Source organism: Gallus gallus, chromosome 2, assembly GCF_016699485.2.
Source record: "Gallus gallus isolate bGalGal1 chromosome 2, bGalGal1.mat.broiler.GRCg7b, whole genome shotgun sequence".
Classification (NCBI taxonomy): Eukaryota; Metazoa; Chordata; class Aves; order Galliformes; family Phasianidae; genus Gallus; species Gallus gallus.
The window spans coordinates 66334234-66352641 of NC_052533.1; the positions used below are offsets into that span (position 1 = coordinate 66334234).

The following is an 18408-nucleotide window of genomic DNA, read 5'->3' on the forward strand; positions in this document are numbered from 1 at the left end:
TTAAAACAATGCCAATGAGACTATTTATCACCATACCTTATAAAACACAGCGTTGCTGACACTTCAGAGGATGATTTTTTTTTTTTTTAAACCAGACTGCCAACTAGTATTTATGGCATGTTTCAAACACCAGATCATTGTCTGTAATACCACTGTCTAACCTTGGGTCATTCCCAGAACTTTCCACAAGGACTGCTTTGCATCCTGTCACGTTGCCCTTCCAGGAGATATCATGGAAGTTAAAAACTTCTACAAGAAGCAGTGTGAGCTCTATGGAGAGAGACTATCTCAAGTCCATCAAACACGATTTTGTTTACTTCCTCATCTTACCGTAATGTCACCTTTCCTGGTCTCTTCAGCCAGCACTCAACCATCCTGATACTCATCCCATTATGAGAGAATATATTCAAATTGCTCATTCACAAGGGGCAAATCCTCCTCTTTTTTCCCCAGGCATCTTCCACAGAAAGCCTGCTTGTATCCATCACAGAACCCCGAGGCTATCCTATTTTACTCCAGTAATATTCTTGTCTAAATCTACATGTGGAGCTAGAGCTCCCTTTATTTGTTTCCCCAACTGTAAACATTTAAATCACTTGAAGCTGGGCACTTTCATTTGGTTTTGACTTTCTCAACAGCTCTCTCAGTTCCACCACAGAGCCATACATGTACCACTCTGATCTCTGTACCTTCAGTTATCTGGAAGCTGTTATCACAATTCCCTGACATTTATGATTTGAAGTTTTTGTCACAAACTGCAAACCTGCTGGCAAAAAATGCTTCCACGTCACTATTTCAGATGAATTGGGATTTCTCACTGACAGCCCTTACTCATCAATAGAAAGCCCATTGCTACAGGAGTAATATAAGTGAAAAATGCCACCTCTGAAACTAGGTTCACAGCTGGCTGTAGAACTGCAGGATGCATCCACTACTACTCAACCTTTCTACACTTCACCTGTCAATAAATACCTCGGCCCCCATGTTCTTCATCTTTGTACCTAGAGCTTTGCAATCACTTCATCCTTTACCTCTCTGTATCTGTCCTACATCTCTCTTGGCAACGTTATGGCTGCCCACATAAATGAGCAACACAAGGGCAAAGCTTACAGGAAACTTCTCAAACACACATCAAAAGTTGATTGCTCTTTCTTATTTTATTGTCTTCTCAGCTTTTTAAAAACCTAACAGTTTCCAAAAAAGTCATTTTGTTGTGTTAAATACAATTAATTTTCAATCATCCTTCTTTTAGTTACTTATTTCAAAAAATGCCATCTTTGTGTATATATTAGGTAACAATGATCTCTCATTGTTTCCTCTCCTTTATCTACCATAAATTTAGAGTAAATTTAATTATTTCCCAGGTAGATCAATGGAGCTATTTTTGAGCTACTAGAACAAACCAAAACATAGCCCTTCCCCCTTGCAAAAACAAAACAAAACACCAAACCACCTGGTCTTATAATTACACAATGAAATAAATTTGCAAAATGGTACTTCCCTTCAGACTGCTAATCAGAATACGCAATTGAAAGCAAAAATCATCCTCCAGTAAAAATGGCTTCAAGCATCATCTGAACACCAGCAAACAGAAGTTTCATAACTCACATTTGTAGAAATATACACGTAAGGTACCTCTGTAAGCACACATTACTGTGTATAAGACATAATAATGAAGAATTGTCAAGATTTCTAAGACTTACACCCCAAATTTATTCATCTGTCCACCTCCTTCCTACTACAGCATTTTCCATAAGAGTTAACTTAAAGCTGATGAATATCACTGAGAGTTTTACTCTTAGTCTGTTCAGTATCCTTACCCTGAGCCTCCAGTCACAAGTTAGCATCTGGAGTTTCCACTCAAGCACACGTTACTTAATTTCTTTCTTCATAAAAGTATTTAGTCTAAAACAAGGCAACTGCCATTTCACACAGAAAAAAAAAAATTAGGCCACAAATCAAGTCCGCTTAAAACTGACATTCCCATTGTGATCATACTGAGCAAACTGTCCTTGTTGATTCCAGTCTGAAGCCACACAGGAATACCTGTAGTCTCTGCTGTCTGTGGTGTATTACTTCAGTGTCAATCACCAATGACACATCTACTATACAAGGCAATCTACTTGACGTTATTAAAACAATTATTCATATAATAGCAACAAACCTTGCTGTTGAATGATTCTCAATCAGGTACCATGCAGCAGAGAAGTTTTCGCTAGTGAAATCAGCACTCATCCCAGGGAACAGCGTCTCTAAATCTTTTTGAGGAAATCTGCCTCTGAAAAATGAATATTCATTTCTTCAGTAAGATGCATTATGATGAATTGTTTACAATTTAAGAAGTTGAATAAAACAGCAGCTCACGTTCCAACAAAATGTAAATATAAACTTGCAATTCACAATTAAAAATAAATCTGATATTTCAGACATACTATGACTAGGAAAGAAAAGATTGAAACCCAAACTAAGTAAAACCACTTATATCATTTTGATTTTGCCACTATGCATATGGAAGAAAGCATTGTCTATGCAAAATGTTTTTAAAGAAAAAGAACACAGTTGCATTCGGAAAACAGGACAAACTCACTATAATACTACTAATATCCAAATGCAGGACCATTAATGCTGAATATACTTTAAGTCAACTCTACCCTTTAAAAAGGGAAATACCTATATCAAGTAGAGTAAATCAGAATATTTTCTATAATCTATGAACTAGTATCTATCTAATATGACAGGACATAATCAGGTTGACTGCTTGTAAGTGATCTTGCACCATCCCTGTCTAGAGGCCAATCAATTTGCAGGAGTCCATTTGTTTTTATTCAGTCTTACAATGCAGAGGGATAGCCTGTGAGCCAACTGCTTGTGAAAGCAGATTCTCTAAAATGTTAGTTTTCAAATTACAAGTAGTTTCGAAGATACATAGAAAATGTAGTTCATTTGTTTTAAGTCAGTAGAATAAAAAAGAAGTTAAATCACTTGTGATGAAAATACAACAATACTTTTTTCAGTCCAGACACATACGTAACACTTGGCCCAGCAAGAGTAATTAATTTACCAAGTGTATTAATTCCACCAAGCACACCTAACATATCACCAAATGCATTTACCACTCTGTTCTTTGCCACCAGTTATATCCAATTTTCAGAAACTGATTTTGCCAAAGTAAAGATTTGTTATTTCATTTTCAGATCACACAGTCAATAAAATCCCTCTCTGACGCTTGCAAGCTAGGTGAACTCTGCTATTCAAAGTACTTTAGACACAAATGCAAAGTGGCAATATCTTGCATTCAAGATCAAATCTGGGGGATAGGAGTCAATCTGCTATTGGAAATTACATTAAAAGTGTACAAGAAACTACCTGCATGGACAGTAAAGTGATGATTCGCTAGAAAGCTGTTTTTATCTGTAGCCTAAACGTATATGGGGATGGTTAAAGTTGCTCTTATTACAAAAAATCCAGCAATTTAAATGAAGCAAATCTAAAGGCAAGCATATTAAAAAGTACAATTATACAGAAATGGAAGTTGTTTTCTCCAAGTTACTATTCCTATCTAAACAGTCATTAGCATATACAGGTTCAAACTACCACATACATAATGACATAGTACAGAAGTCATTCATCAGTAGCACTGGATTAGAACAAGGGTATGAAACAATACTTTTTCAAAATGAGAAAAATATATCAAATGAAATGCAAGGAAAAGTGATGACAGATACAAGCAGAGAGACAGGGAAAACACAGTGAGAAACAAATACAGCAGTAAACAACAAAAGATCCCAAAATTTCTCTGAGCTCAATGAAAATAATGCAATAATGCAATACAAAAAAATAATAATTAGTATAGAGATTCAAGATTACCAATGACCTTGAATTTCACGAATGCCCGCTAGTGAGCAGAAAATGTTCCTTGAAACATATTTGAAGGCAATATCTTATTTTTCAAAGAATTCTAAAGTGCAGAAGAATTTACAGGACAGTATTTCACATGTGATGACACATGTCATCCGTGTCCAAAAATCCTATTACATCAAACGCATATGCGATTGAACCTTTCTGGTATGATTTTTTTCATGCTAAAAGAAAATCAAAGTAACAACAACAAAAAGCACTTCTGGTTACCTTGAATGAGACTATGAACTTTTTATAAACAATATGTAGGTGCAGGCAACACAATACAGAAGCATAACTTTGTTCTTATTTTTCAGAACTTTAATGTATTTCTTCAGAAGCCAACAGAAACAGATACAACACAGAAGGTGTACACACTCAACAAATACACCATCACTGAACACTGCTATCACTGCAAGATTCCAAGACATATGCATGACAGTTTAAGCTTATGCATAAGTTATGTAATTCCTAGAAAAAATATAAATACACCGAGATAAAGACCAATTATTTAGCTAGGGATGTAATAAATTCCTGCAAATGAGTTTTGCCCACAGACTGTGTGACAGAAACAGGTTTTTTCAGTTCAATGTTTGACTGCATTGAAAAGTTATTGGGAGCTTTTTTCCAGCAGATGTATTTGTGTAGAGCCATAAATTAGCAATGCGTTTATGGCTGCTTTTATCTGTGTGGACATTTTTTAGAGACAGTGACAACAGAGTAGAAACATGAACGTGTATGTGTGCGGTAGGTTGACAATACGTTATACTCTATGGTGTAGTACACTTATTTTTAATCATAAATTCTACCAGTAGTTTTTCCACTAACAGATATGGGTAGCTTGAACTGACTTGGTACAGCTGTCTTTGCAACAAGCTGCTCGCTAAGAAGTTCAATCTGAAAGTGACTGTATTTCTCAAATGTCTGGCCAGATGGACCTAAAAAGAGATTGACTACACAGACACAAGTTTGTTTCATTAACTTCCATTAGTAAATTAAATAAATAAGTCCTTAGACGTTGTTCTCATGAAAACTTGCTTAACATTTACTTATAAACAAGCACATATGTGACTTGAGAAGTATTTCTGTTTTACTCATTTTGACATCATAGGCTGAGCATGAACTAGTACAAAAAGTTGAGATCACGCTAGCACACACTGAGATTGTAGATTGCTTTTCTGTTGAATTGCTAGTTCTAGAGAAGTCAATTCAGGAAGCAACAACTCTTAATACTTCATCACTGGTTAAAAAGCAATCACTGCAAAAGGAGCTGGGAAACAGAAAAGGAACCCAGAAAGAATTCAAGGAAAAGAAGTGGTGAGTTTAACATATATGAAGATTCTGCTGAAAGTGTAAAGTCAGAGAAATGCATAAAGGTAAACTGAATTCATATACTTTCTGCTCAGCAGGCTATTTTACTTACTGCAAAACCAGATCTTGTACTGCAGTAACATTTTAGCTAACATTTTAGTCTTATTCCTTCCTCAGAACTATCAGGCTATAACTTAAAACACAAACCAATTAAAGTTTTATGTACTGTTTATGTTCACTGGATAACCATAATAAAAAGAAATTTGGTTTCAAGCCCCTGTATACTATCACATTCCTCAAACATATTTTGACTACCTCTAATACAGTCATGCAGTACTCCAACATAAAGAGCATACATATCTGCTCTGGATTCAAAATGCATTGGGTACAATCAATTCCCTTCAGTCACATCTGCTTGGCAATACAAGTTAACCCCTCCATCATCCCAAACTTCGGTTCTGTATAGTCCTTAAAAATCTTACTACAGAACTTCCAGATACATAGAGTGCTTCTATTCTCCAGAGGTTTCAGATCAGCTGTGATCTCCATAGGTAAATCACAGCCCTCAACTAATCACAGTTCAGTATTAGAGAAAATTCTTGACTCACAGCAACATAAAGCAAGGGATACAAAAAAATAGGGCTCTTGACTGTGAATGCAACTTACTAAGTTGTAACTTCTGTAAAGATTATTTTGCTCCCAGAGTCTCGGTGTGTGTTTTTCAGCATACATGACAATGTACATCAATTAAAGGCAGGTCCAAAAACAGGACACAATGACCAAAAGGTAACTTGAACCACAATTCCACAGGAGTTTATAGGTCAAAAGGAGCAACTTTAAATAAACACAGATTCTGAATAGCAACCAACGTAAACAAGTCAACCTAGAGCTAACTCTACACTCCCTCTCTGTCTGGTACCAGACTCCTAGAAGCAGGCTTTGTACCAGCTGTACTGTGTTAATCCTGCATGCAAGAAGACCAGCATAAGGGACACTGAAGTAGACTAAACAAGACAAATCAAAAGGTATTAACAAAGATCCCTCCAACAGCAAGGACAGGGATGCGCTCTGCTAATTATTCTCTGGTAGTGCTGGGTTTATCAGAAATATGACAACAAACGACAGCCATATCTGAGAAATGGCAGAATGTGGTAAACTTATTAAGAGATTAATACACAGATACCTAAAACTGATCATCAGCCTTACAAGCAGTAAACATTACTATTATTTTTAACAACATAAAAATAGGACACACATTCTGCATCTCTCTCCTACAGGTTTCTTAGGTGCCACTGTGATAAAAGCTTCCACAAGTCTATAATACCCAAGAATGAAATTCCATACAAGTCGTTTAAAAATAAACACATTACCACAGGCTCCAGAAAACCTCTTCCTATCTCATAGTAGCAAGATGATGTTTACCATTAGGTGGCAGTGTAAGATCGTCTCTTCCCTTCGCCAGATGAGCTGTTTTGGAATCTGGCGTGGGAAGAGGGAAGCATCTGTATTGAGTGGGTGGATATAGAAGTATGTGGAATGTACTTAACATGTCAGCATTTGCTTTCATGTTCGAGATGCATCCACCATAATGACCTCTGCTACATGCAAAACAACAAACAATACACAAAAATCTTCAAACTACTGCAGTTACTGCTTTGTGGAGAGGGGGTCTAACAGCGTGTGTAGAGGAGGCACGGAATCTCTCGCATAAAGGACCCATGTGAGGGGGTAAAAGTGTATGCAACACACCTGAGCAAGCAGTTCATTCACAAATCTTGAGCAAATTTAAGTTTTTCATCAACTGATTTTACTCAGAGCTCTTATGAAACATGTCTCACATGTTTTCTTTCCCAGAACTGTTCAAAATCCAGGACACAGTCTACCGCTCTGTTCTTGTAACTATTTCAAAGGGTGAGAACCAGTCCAAGTACTGCAACATCACTGTTACTGTTAGTATTTTCATGCCAACTTTCCACACTTCTCAGATTGAGGTCACTACACGGAATACTCTTTCTCTTCCTGAAAACTATTTAAGTCTCTTGTAAAGACTTCTGGCTACATCTCTGTAACACCACAGCCAGGAATAATCCTTGGGGCGGAGAGTGGCACAGACTTGCTTTGCACTTAAAGCCAGATGATGATAGAAAACTAAGGCTGTAAGTCCTTACAGCATTCAGAAAACTAATAAACTAGAACTCAAATGTTAAATGTCTTAAATATCTGCTTTAGAATGCGAAGGAAGTACTTGATAGCAAGCAAACAATATGCACTAAGTGACAGCACTGTCACAAAACCTCATCGAATTTACAAAACAGCTTTTAGAACTAAGCACAGTCTATATTAAAAATGAAATTATCTCAAAGGACAGGTGATCTACCTCTTCCCAAACTGTCTTTTCTGTATTGCTTGCTGATGACTGACAACCACCTTCTGCAAGGAGAACTACTCTCTCTCTCTACTTCCAGGCTACCCACTTCCTGCCATTTCTACAATGTACTCCTCTCTAGCTTATTCCTCATTTTCTCACATCTATTCTCACTGTTTTTCTCCTTAGTCCTTCCTTTAAAAGCTTCCTTTGAGGCTGCAAGGCATGGGATTTGAAATTCCACCTAATCAGATCAATCTTAAATGTGTCAGCTTCAAAATTCAAATACATCCTAATTTATACAAATTAAAAATGGCTTAAAGAAGCTAAAGGTATTAACAAAGGAGAATGCTATGGAATCTAGTCTCCTTGTACACACCATTGTTCTTCATCATAATCGGCTAATTTTAAAACATCCCAATATTTCAACAACTTTCTAAAAATCATTTCCAGTAATAAATCATTCCCTTGCCTAGTAATGGTTAATACCAATAGCCTGCTTATCTACTCCCTTTCTTAATTTATGATTGCCCATTTTTCCACCACTGTGGAAAATATTTCTCCCTACTCACCCATCCTCCAAGTACTTGAAAACATGTTTAACTAAACAATATGGTATTAAAGATTATTTTATAAAAGCAAACATTGTTGTGCTCCAATTTTTGAAGAAAATTATGAAAAATTTCCCACTGGGGGAGGCATTCAAAATTACACACAGAACAATCCATCTATAGTCACAACTTTAAACACCACGCAGTTACCCACAGCACATGGGTAGCCCTGGTATTTCATGTCTTTTCCCATCTTTCTCTCCTCCCCATGACTTCTCGTTCTCAGTCCCTCCACACCACTACTTGTAAGGCTTCCCTCAAACTGGTCATTTTCAGCAGTAGTGCTCACCATAATCTTCCTGTTTCACCTCCACCAAACTTGGAGATCAGTAGACCACAAACTTAAACTTGACATTCTGCTTCCCCATTTCCCCCCCCCCCGTCACAAAATGGTTTTTGTTTCCGACCTGTATTTATTTCTGACTACCTTTTAATTTCTTTTTCACACAAAATGTGAGGTTTCATTAACATGCTTATCACTAACGCTGCCAGATAAAACTTTTAAAATATGATATTATTAGTTTCCTATTTAACAACCATCCAAACAAATGACTCCAAACTAATCCAGAAATGATCCTGTTCAGGTTTCTGGAAGACAATTCTTAACCTATCAAATTCACACTACCATGACTGTAAGAAGTATTAATTTTGGTTCTACATTTGAGTACCACATTAAACATTTTCTTAAAACGAGAACAAGCTAAAAGTAACTGCACCATAGCCAATGCATTTAATGAAAGAATCCTTGTGAGAAACACAGGAGGGCTGATGCAGCTGAACTGATTATCTTGACTTAAATCTCAGATAAAATTTGGAAAAGCTATTACAGGCTTCAACAAAGAATTAAAGCAGAGAAAAATAGTTTTAACGTCAGTCACAAACATTTCATACAATGTTTGAAAACATATTATACAGGCTTTAAGATTAAGTGCTTCAGTGAATAAGTAACCAGACACAGTTAATATATTGCCATTTAAAAGGAAACTTGCTACTGTCTGACTGATTAACAACCTAGCGTTATGTGATGCCAACAGAATAAATCAGATGGACTAAGGAACTACCTAATTTAAACAACAACAATAAAAAGCCAACAAATCAATCAGTGGAGAAGAAAACCTGGGAAAATCTGCAGATAAAAGTTTTAATATAGGCCTCATTTCTTTTTCCATCGGTATTTGTATCATCTGCTAACTTTATCACCAACAATTTTTACTAACAGTCGGTAAAAATATTAAGTAAAGAAAGATGTTATCATCTGGACTCTAAAGACTAGCTTGTCAAGGAAGATGTCAAAAGATACAGGTAAGATAAAGGAATCCAGGTCATCACTGCAGAATGAGCGGCCGTGTCAGTAGCAAAAGCAGCAGTTTAGCTAACAAGTGCCTCCAGGCTAGTTCACACCGTAACACTGTGTTATAAAAAAGAATAATTGTTGTTTTATATCCTGAATTTACAAACAGGCAATGGAGAGTGCAGCAGACACAGGAGGTCTTCTGGAAGGATTCTGGAACACTGTCCACAGTTCTAGACCACCAAGTTAACGGGGTTGGAAAACAAAAGATGAAAGAAGTGTCTGTAAGAAAATGCACCAAGAGCTTGGTGAATAATGCTCAAAACAGAAAACATCTTCAGCTTATTTTAAAAATATGGCTTAGTATTTTGGAAAGAAAAATATCTATTTTAAGTAGGAAGGAAATGAGCAACCAGAGCCCGGAAGCCGATGACAGATCCACTAGAAATCCCGTACCAAATACAAGAAAAGTGCAGTCTCCCAACAAAACAAAGTAACGATGGACACAGTGGATATATTTTCCCTCAAATTAAGACTGGATATCTTCTGAGAGAACAGTAAAACAATCACAAATCATTGGACTGATACAGAAATAAATGAAGTTTAAAATATACTGAGACGGCAACAGTTTAGACCAAACATTCATATATTTACACATATTTAAGAACTACTTCAACTCCAGTCATGTTTTGTCAGAAGGACTCAGACTCAGATCTGTAACCAATAGGGTTTGAAAAAGAGCAATAATTCAGGTAGTACACAAAACTGGAGACAGCTGAGTTCTGTTACTAATAACATAATAGAAGACCTTGTCTGTTGTGTTAAAAAGTAAGAGACATTGATTGAATAAAATTCCAAGCAATTATTAACAGAAATACTGACAAACCTCAGATATCAGAAGTCATACCAGGAATTTCTAACTACAGAAGCATACGATTACATTACCTCACCATTGTGAAAAAGGAATTATTCTGAAATCATTTGTATCCTCCACCATCTGAGAAAATGGATCAGTGAAACTGTACAAGCACTCATCACAAATGGACAATTTAGAAGATGAGACTCCAGAGTCTAATTTTAAATTGCATCTATTTTTGGTAGAGTTGCTATCTTGATCAAGATAAATACTAATCCTGTTGACATGTCTAGGAGTTGGTCAGGTTTGGAGCGCTACCAGTGTCTCTTTTAAAGCTCTATGATCCTGTTTATCAATTATCAGAAAGTTTCTGTTTCAGAAAAAAAGTCAAACCCCACCATACTTACGAACAAAAGTAAAGAACTCCGTGGGTTGGAAAGCAGTATTAATAACTCAATAACATAAACTAGTTGATGTGGTATAATAAATCACATTTTACAGTACAATTTTAGCAACAGAAAGCAATCTAAACATCCTTAAAAGCCCCATTAAACTCAGATGCTCAGATGCTCCAGTAAGCATTCCATAACCACAATGTATAAATCCAAAGCCTTAGGTTATTTACCAGTCCTCAAAATATAAGCATCAGTGGAGTTCAATACATCAGACTTTTAGATCTACAGTTTTTTTTTTAATCTACAGATCTAATTAATGATGCAAAAATGGATTGTGAAGCAGGAGAGACTGTGTACCAAGAACTCTTCTGAGTCCTGAACACTACGCCATCTGCTAATGCACATGCATTTTTAAATCTTTTCCTGCCCCGTAAATTATTAAAACTTCTGAAATTTACAAAGACATGTACAGAGAGAAACACCAAAAAAAAAAAGTGGATTAAAGGCATTTGGTACTCACTTGTCTATCTCAATACCAAGTGGATTAGCTGGACGTAGGGACAAAGGGGGAATCCCTTTGTTTCTATCAGTGCGCATGTCATAATAGTTCATTTCATCCACCCAGACAGCAGACTGATCCAAGATACCTAGAGAAAACAAAGCACAAATCCTTAAAAAAACAAGGGCTGACAAGCACTATCGAACTCTAACATACTGAACTAATTTGAAAGATCCTGATAAATATAAAGTGGATGCCTAGGTAATATATTGGAAGTTACATTGCAAAACAACCTGGATACAATTAGGCTTTATTTTATTATTTTATTTTAGCTGTTAAAAAGGTATTAATAATGGCTGGGCATCAAACATTACCTCTGAGAGAAGCTACAGGTCCATATAAATGAAGAGCAATTTCCTAATAACAGCATATTAACATTTTCCATTCCTTCAAGTATTTTGACATCTGTCTTGTCATCTGCTACTTTCAAAACAAGCAATTAGCTGGAGGCCTTCCTACCTGCACATTTTAGGAAAGATCCCTTTTCTATGTCACTAATAATGAAAAAGTGAGCCAGCTTTGGCCACATGCCAACATGGATGACTCAAGATGGACATGGGACTAGCCTTGTTTCCACAGCTTTACAGTGATGATAACAGGTAAAGGTAAGAAAAGTAGTGCTTGGGCTCTGGCCAAAAATGCTGTCAGCCGCATTCGTCATCATCCCCTTCTTTAACATAAGATATTCAAGATGAGAAAATATCCAGTCCCCAACATTATTTTTTGTTCGTTCTTTTAATACTCATTTTCCTCTCCCACCACCAAAAATTTCACCATTAATATCTGCTGTTGTTTCACCTTTCTAGTGGCCAACTCCTAGTTCAGCTTAAAAGAAACGATGTTGTATTTAACTGCCACTGAACTGCAGAGAGCAAAAGCCAGAAACAGTTATCCTTGTGGGAACCTCAATGCTAGAAAAGATGCCTAGACAACTTCATCAATAAGGTGCTCTGAAATAAATGTTTAAAATCTAAAAGTTATTAAGGCTGGAATACAGATACAGTTCCTAGATTGCTTCGCAACGTAACTTTAATGGTTAAACATCACAAGAGAAATACTTGAGATGGTGGTTTGAGGTGGTTTGAATTACAAATCAGAAACACCACAAAGAGTCAACTTTTTCTTTTCAAGACCAATTGTTAGGTCAGGATTTAGATGTAAAACTCATTATCTGATTTATATTTTGAATTTACAAGAACTGCTCTGAAAGTAATGCCTCCTATCCTATGATGATGGCCCACAACATCAGTCAGATGCTAATGGTATGGCAGGAGAGCTTGAACCTTCTCACCAATATGCCATTATATTTAGTTGTAGTGTGACAGATGGCAGCAGAGGGGCAGTCCAACAGAATGGAAGTGTGTATGAAATGATGGTGTGTCAATGAATTCCTCCAGATGGAAAAAAATGGCATCCACTGACATTCATCAACGCTTGCTGAATGTTTATCGAGACCACACAGTGGATGTGAGCACAGCAAGATCACGGGTGGTGAGTTTCAGCAGAGGCAATAGCCATGTTCCAGATGGCCAGGTACTGCCGTCACACCAAGAAATGAAGAGTATCTTGATTAACTCAGCTGCACAAATGGGCAGATTACGACCAGGGAACTCTGTACAGAGCCAAATATTGTCTTCAATGTGTTGGAAACAATGGTGACAACACTGGAATATTGCAAAGGGGGATTCCTTCTGGATTTCCTATCACCCAGGCAAATCATCAGCTCAGACCATTAAATCACAATGCTGACTAAGCTAAAGGCTCAAACTTCAGACTAAGGCCAAAGAAGACAACCTTTCTCTTACAAAACAATAATGCCAAGCTCCATACCAGTTTGAAGACCATGGAGCACACTCCAATGTTGGTTGGACTGTGCTACCACACCCACCACATAGTCCAGATTTGGCACCTTCTTTTGGTGCTTTGTTCAGGTCAATGAGTGATGGACTGCACTAGCAACATCTTCCTAGCAATGACACTGTCATAGCAGCTGTAAAATAGAGAGTCATCTCTGCTGGTACAGATTTGGTTAGCACAGCATTCAGGCTCTTGTTCAGTTATGGTGATGACTACGCTGAAAAATAATGTTTTGTAGTTGGAAATTTGCTCTATCAAATAGTGCTATTGTATTTTTTCTATCTGTTGTGGTTTCCATGGAAATAAACAGAGGCATTACTTTCAGAGTGACCTATGTATCTAGTAAATTATAAAGCAGTATGAATAACTACTGGATCTGTTATGAATTTCCTGAAATTTTTACAATTTTACAAGATTAGTGCTTCTGCTTACAAATAAAAAGGGACACTTTTCATTAGTCCTTGAGAATTTTATCAGGATACTGAGGAAGCAGAACTGATTTCACAAATATCATGAGTTTATACCTGCATTTGTACATTTTAATGCTTTTTCTGGACAACCAAGTTCTGTCTTGACATGGACCCATTTTAAACATGCAATTTATTTATACAGGCATTCAACTATATTTTTGTCTAGCAAACAAAACAGAGCGAGTTTGAACAAGAGAAGTACCTATTTTTTCCGGTTTCAGCAGCTTGAAGGACACAGTTGAAGTTCCTCTGCCACCAGATTTTGTAGTAACAATAATGTCTCCTTTGTCATTTTTAGCCTGTCCAACTCGACACACAATTTTACTAGCAGACATCCATTCAGCAGTGAGCAGACAGTTGTGCCCACATATTGTTAAACCTAGAGGGGAAAAAAAAATTACAAAAATCAACCTATTATGAATAAAACTATCTTCTGAAATTCTGCAAGGCAAAAATGTTTATGCTTCATGCATTTTAGACACACACCCTTCTATAGTGCCTTACACACGTGACTTCAGTCCTAGTGTCTTAGTGCCAGTTGAGACTGTGCCAGTTGAGACTGTGCTACTTTAAGCTTATTTTAATCTCTTCCATCAGTTTTGGAGCTATTGCTACTTATTAATATCCTCGATCAGCAAGACACTAAAGAACTGCTGCACAGTGTAATACTGTAGAAACATTAACATTCATTTGTTTCTTCCTCTATACTTTCTCATAACTGAAGTAAAAATGATGCATTCTGGAAGAAAAAATACAACATTCTATCCACAAAGCTCTCTCACAGAGAAAGATTAGGGCATATTAAAGTAAGTCAAGCTTTAGTGTCAGTGTTTAATTTAGTTAGTGTTCAGCAATTAATAACAATGAGGAGTCACTTAAGTTAAGTAGTCTTAACAATTAGGAGTCAATGTACACTTTAATAAGAGTTCAGGTTTCCTGGAGCTTCATATCTCATGTGGTCAGACCAATGAGACCAACTGACAAACCAGTCTCAGCAGTTCTGGTCAGATCAGGACTCTGGATCATGAAATAGATGGATTTTTTTTCCTCAGATCTACAACAAGCTTCACATTTCCAATTTGAGCCTCCTTATCATGAAGAATTAGGAAGCTCTTAAGATCTGTAATATCAACACAAAAAGGTACCTAACAGACTTGATTCGTAGAACAACTTTGTTACTGTCTTCATAAATAACACCCTTACCATACGTCTGAAATGACATGGCCATACTGGTGTGTTGGCTGTACGAGAACACGTTAGTCAGGCATAGCAGTTCTTTCCCTACTGGCTTGGCTTTTGTTTTGAATTTCTAGAAAGCTATGACCAATTTAACAAATACTTACAGACAGAAAAGGATCAGTGTACGTGGCTCAGTACCAAAGCTTCACACGTAGTTTTTCTAACAATTTAAACCTCTGACATTACACAGCAGACAAATTTGGCAGCTTTCATGATTTTGTCAGACATTAAAATGCCCTACTCGCTGCCAAAATCTATTTTGAAAACAAAACCCAAAAAATAAAAAACAGAAAGGCCTTGAATCTCATTATAACTGAAGGCAATTTTACTTGAGCAAGGGCACGAGATATATTTCTTACACATGCCTGAAAGGAGGTGAGGGAGGCAAAAAACAAACAAGCAAACCAGGTCTTCTAAATCAAAACCAATTTTGTTTGCTCTCAATTTACAACATTTTAACCAGGCTAGAACTTTTTTTTTTTTTTTTGACAGATGATGGGAAAAAAACATGTATTTATGATACATGGCTTTTAACCTTAGACTAAAATTATTAAATCTTTCAGTTTTATGTTAGTCTTCTCTCTGATTTGGAAAAACACTGCAGCAGAAATTAAGACTAACTGATAGCCTGTGCCATTCACAAAGACAGATTTTCACCCTAGAGTTTAAAAAAAGCCTGAATTCTTGATATTAACATATTTTAGCTTGGAGAAGAGAAGGCTTCGGGGAGACCTCATTGCGGCCTTCCAGTACTTGAAGGGAGCATATAAACAGGAGGAGGAATGGCTGTTTATGAGGGTGGATAGTGACATGACAAGGGTGAATGCCTTTAAACTGAGATAGGAGAGGTTTAGGTTAGATATTAGGAGGAAGTTTTTCACACAGAGTGTGGTGACACACTGGAACAGGTTGCCCAAGGAGGTTGTGGATGCCCCATCCCTGGAGGCATTCAAGGCCAGGCTGGATGTGGCTGTGGGCAGCCTGGTCTGGTGGTTGGTGACCCTGCACATAGCAGGGGAGTTGAATGTGGTCCCATTCTATGATTATATGACAATCTAAGCTTGAGCAATCTGGTAGGGCAAAAACTTTCAATAACAATTTTGAAGATCCTTGTGTCAATTATTTTTCACTGGAGGTTCTTAAAGCTCACAAAAGAACATCACGTTATCTGACACTTCTTAAATGGAGGGAAACTACGTTTATCTGTATCTTAAAAACACAAACTAAAGTCTCAACTTCTTATATACTTCACTAAATACAGCAATGGCACAGGGCAACTGCTGAAACAAAGGCATTTGGGGAGAGGTTCTCTGGTGGTAAAAATAAAATTTCCTCCTCGAAACAAACACTATTTCTCCTTAAATTAAACCTTATTTTGATCTGCTGTAAGGTAAGAGGATATTTGAGAATATAATACTAGAGGTCTCGTTTTTATAAAGTATTTTGGAGAGTCCCTCTGCATATTTCAATAAACAGAAACAAGTAATTCTCATGAGACTTTCCAATTTTGGCTAAGCTTATAAATCGACAATTTTACAATGCCTTTAAAAACACAACTGCAAACGTCTTAAAAGACAAACTAAACCTCAAGAGCATAAATGCTGTGTGAATCTCCTGGATTTGATGTTTTGTACTGTGAGCTATGGAGTTACAAACAATATGTAATCTATTTGTATCTTTGAAACGAAATAAACAAGAAGGCTCTCCCTTAAATAAAACCAAAAGCCATATTCTGTTACGTGGCACTCCATGTATATAAAAAAAATAGCTTACTGTTCTTCGTTTTACTTGAATGTATCTCAAGTAGTAGATTATAAATGTTATAAAACCCTCACTCAAACTTGCTTAAATCGCGCGCCTACAAAGACTCACTTTTGCAAGTATTGCCATCCAAGTCACAGGGACTATTTACATGCCTAATTTAACCACAAAATCTTAATGTGTCTGGGGCTTTAGTCATTTACTGGAAAAGCTGATATTCAAATGAGCTAAGTGGGAAAAAAAAAATTACAGCAAGTCATTTTTTACTTTTACCTTAAAACATGAGATTAGCAGCTGCTATATGTTGCAGCTACTCCAAAAACAAACAAACAAATCCATGAGCAGTCAGTCAGCTATAATATGGAGAAACAGTTCAGGAAATGCCTTCCTTTCAAGAACCAGGTGTTGATCACTTACATAAAGGCAATACCAATAAACAGATGGGGTTATTGAGATGCATTAACCACACAGATATGTAGGAATATACTTAACCAGTTTTTGAGGATGTCTCAATAAACATTCATACAGGGTACCAAAACCCTGTCTAGCAGCTCAGGGAAATACTAACTCTTCTCTAAAAGAGGCAGCAAACTGAAATGAGGGGGAAAACTGCAGTAGTTCACGCTTGGCCATAAAGCTCATTGTGGTGGCCAAGAATGGAATTTGGGAATCTTGGTTTACTGCCATGAAGTGAAGTATTGGTTCTAGCAAAGCCAAACAAAATTCCAGTGGACTTCAGAGGAGTCATGATTCCTCAACAAATTAGAAAGATTGTCTCTAGCATGAATACCAAAGTACAAATACGCTTCATTTAGGAAAAAAGAAAACGGGAAATTCCAGTAGTTACAGTTACCTTGGATTTCCAAAAGATTTTACTAAGTCCTTTTCTAAAGGACTAAGAATATTAAGCAGCCATAGGATATGACTCAAATACATAAATGGCTTGCTAAAAGATAGAAGCAAGCCTGCAGTAAATGGTATGTTTTCACTGAAGAAAATTTCCACATGGCATGTGCTAGAAACTCTGCTGTTCAATATACTCATAAATGACAAGTTAAAGAGGTTACAAAGTTTGCTGATGATATTAATTCATTCAGAACATGAAGACAGTAAAAGCTAGAACAAAATGCAGAACAGATCTTATGAGACTGAGTGGTGCTATAAAACAGCCACTGAAATTCAATGAACAAAGAGATGCACACAGGCAAAAGCAATCTTGCATTCGCAGATGGCAGGCCCTAAACTCACTGCTATACCTCACGCATTAAAGCATGGGACTACAGTAAGCAGATCAGCAAAAAACATCAACTTGATGTTTAATGTTAATTATATGGAAAACAATTCTATGAAAGAAAAAAAATGTACAGTATAATGTAAAAGTGCATTCACATCCTGTACACTGCACGTATCCAAGATGTTTTCCTACCTCAAGATATTAGTAATAAAACCAATTCAGTGAAAAACAATAGGGGTGGTCAAAAACATATGCAGAAAAGTTAAATTTGCCTGCACTTCTCATCCTGGAGAAGTGTCAACAGAAGGTAATGGTAATCAAGATCTACACAGAAGAATCACAGAGAAAACCTATCACTCTTCCAGTGCAAGAACCATGACAATTAACATGATAACTTCATTTGAAACTCAAAACAGTGAAGGTTCTTCACGCAGTGTGTAGATGAATTGTTGAATTCACTTTGTCACAGACTGTTGCAGGCATACTAATTGACTTTTACACGAACTCAAGGAACGGTAATGCTCAGTGACCTTCACAATACAATGCAAACACCTCTGATAGA

The 18408-nt window shown here is 36.7% G+C and overlaps 1 protein-coding gene across 23 annotated transcripts in view; it reads right to left on the reverse strand.

Annotated features, from left to right (window-relative positions):
* Window positions 1-18408, reverse strand: part of EXOC2 (exocyst complex component 2) — a 366065-nt gene that overhangs the window by 97776 nt on the left and 249881 nt on the right. For all 23 annotated transcript variants that reach the window (XM_046924334.1, XM_046924284.1, XM_046924332.1 and 20 more), the window contains 3 exons: window positions 13815-13991; window positions 11247-11373; window positions 2165-2278 (listed from right to left, as the gene is read on the reverse strand). In XM_046924334.1, coding sequence (XP_046780290.1) covers window positions 2165-2278; window positions 11247-11373; window positions 13815-13991 — 418 coding nt within the window. The remainder of the gene's footprint in view (window positions 1-2164; window positions 2279-11246; window positions 11374-13814; window positions 13992-18408) is intronic.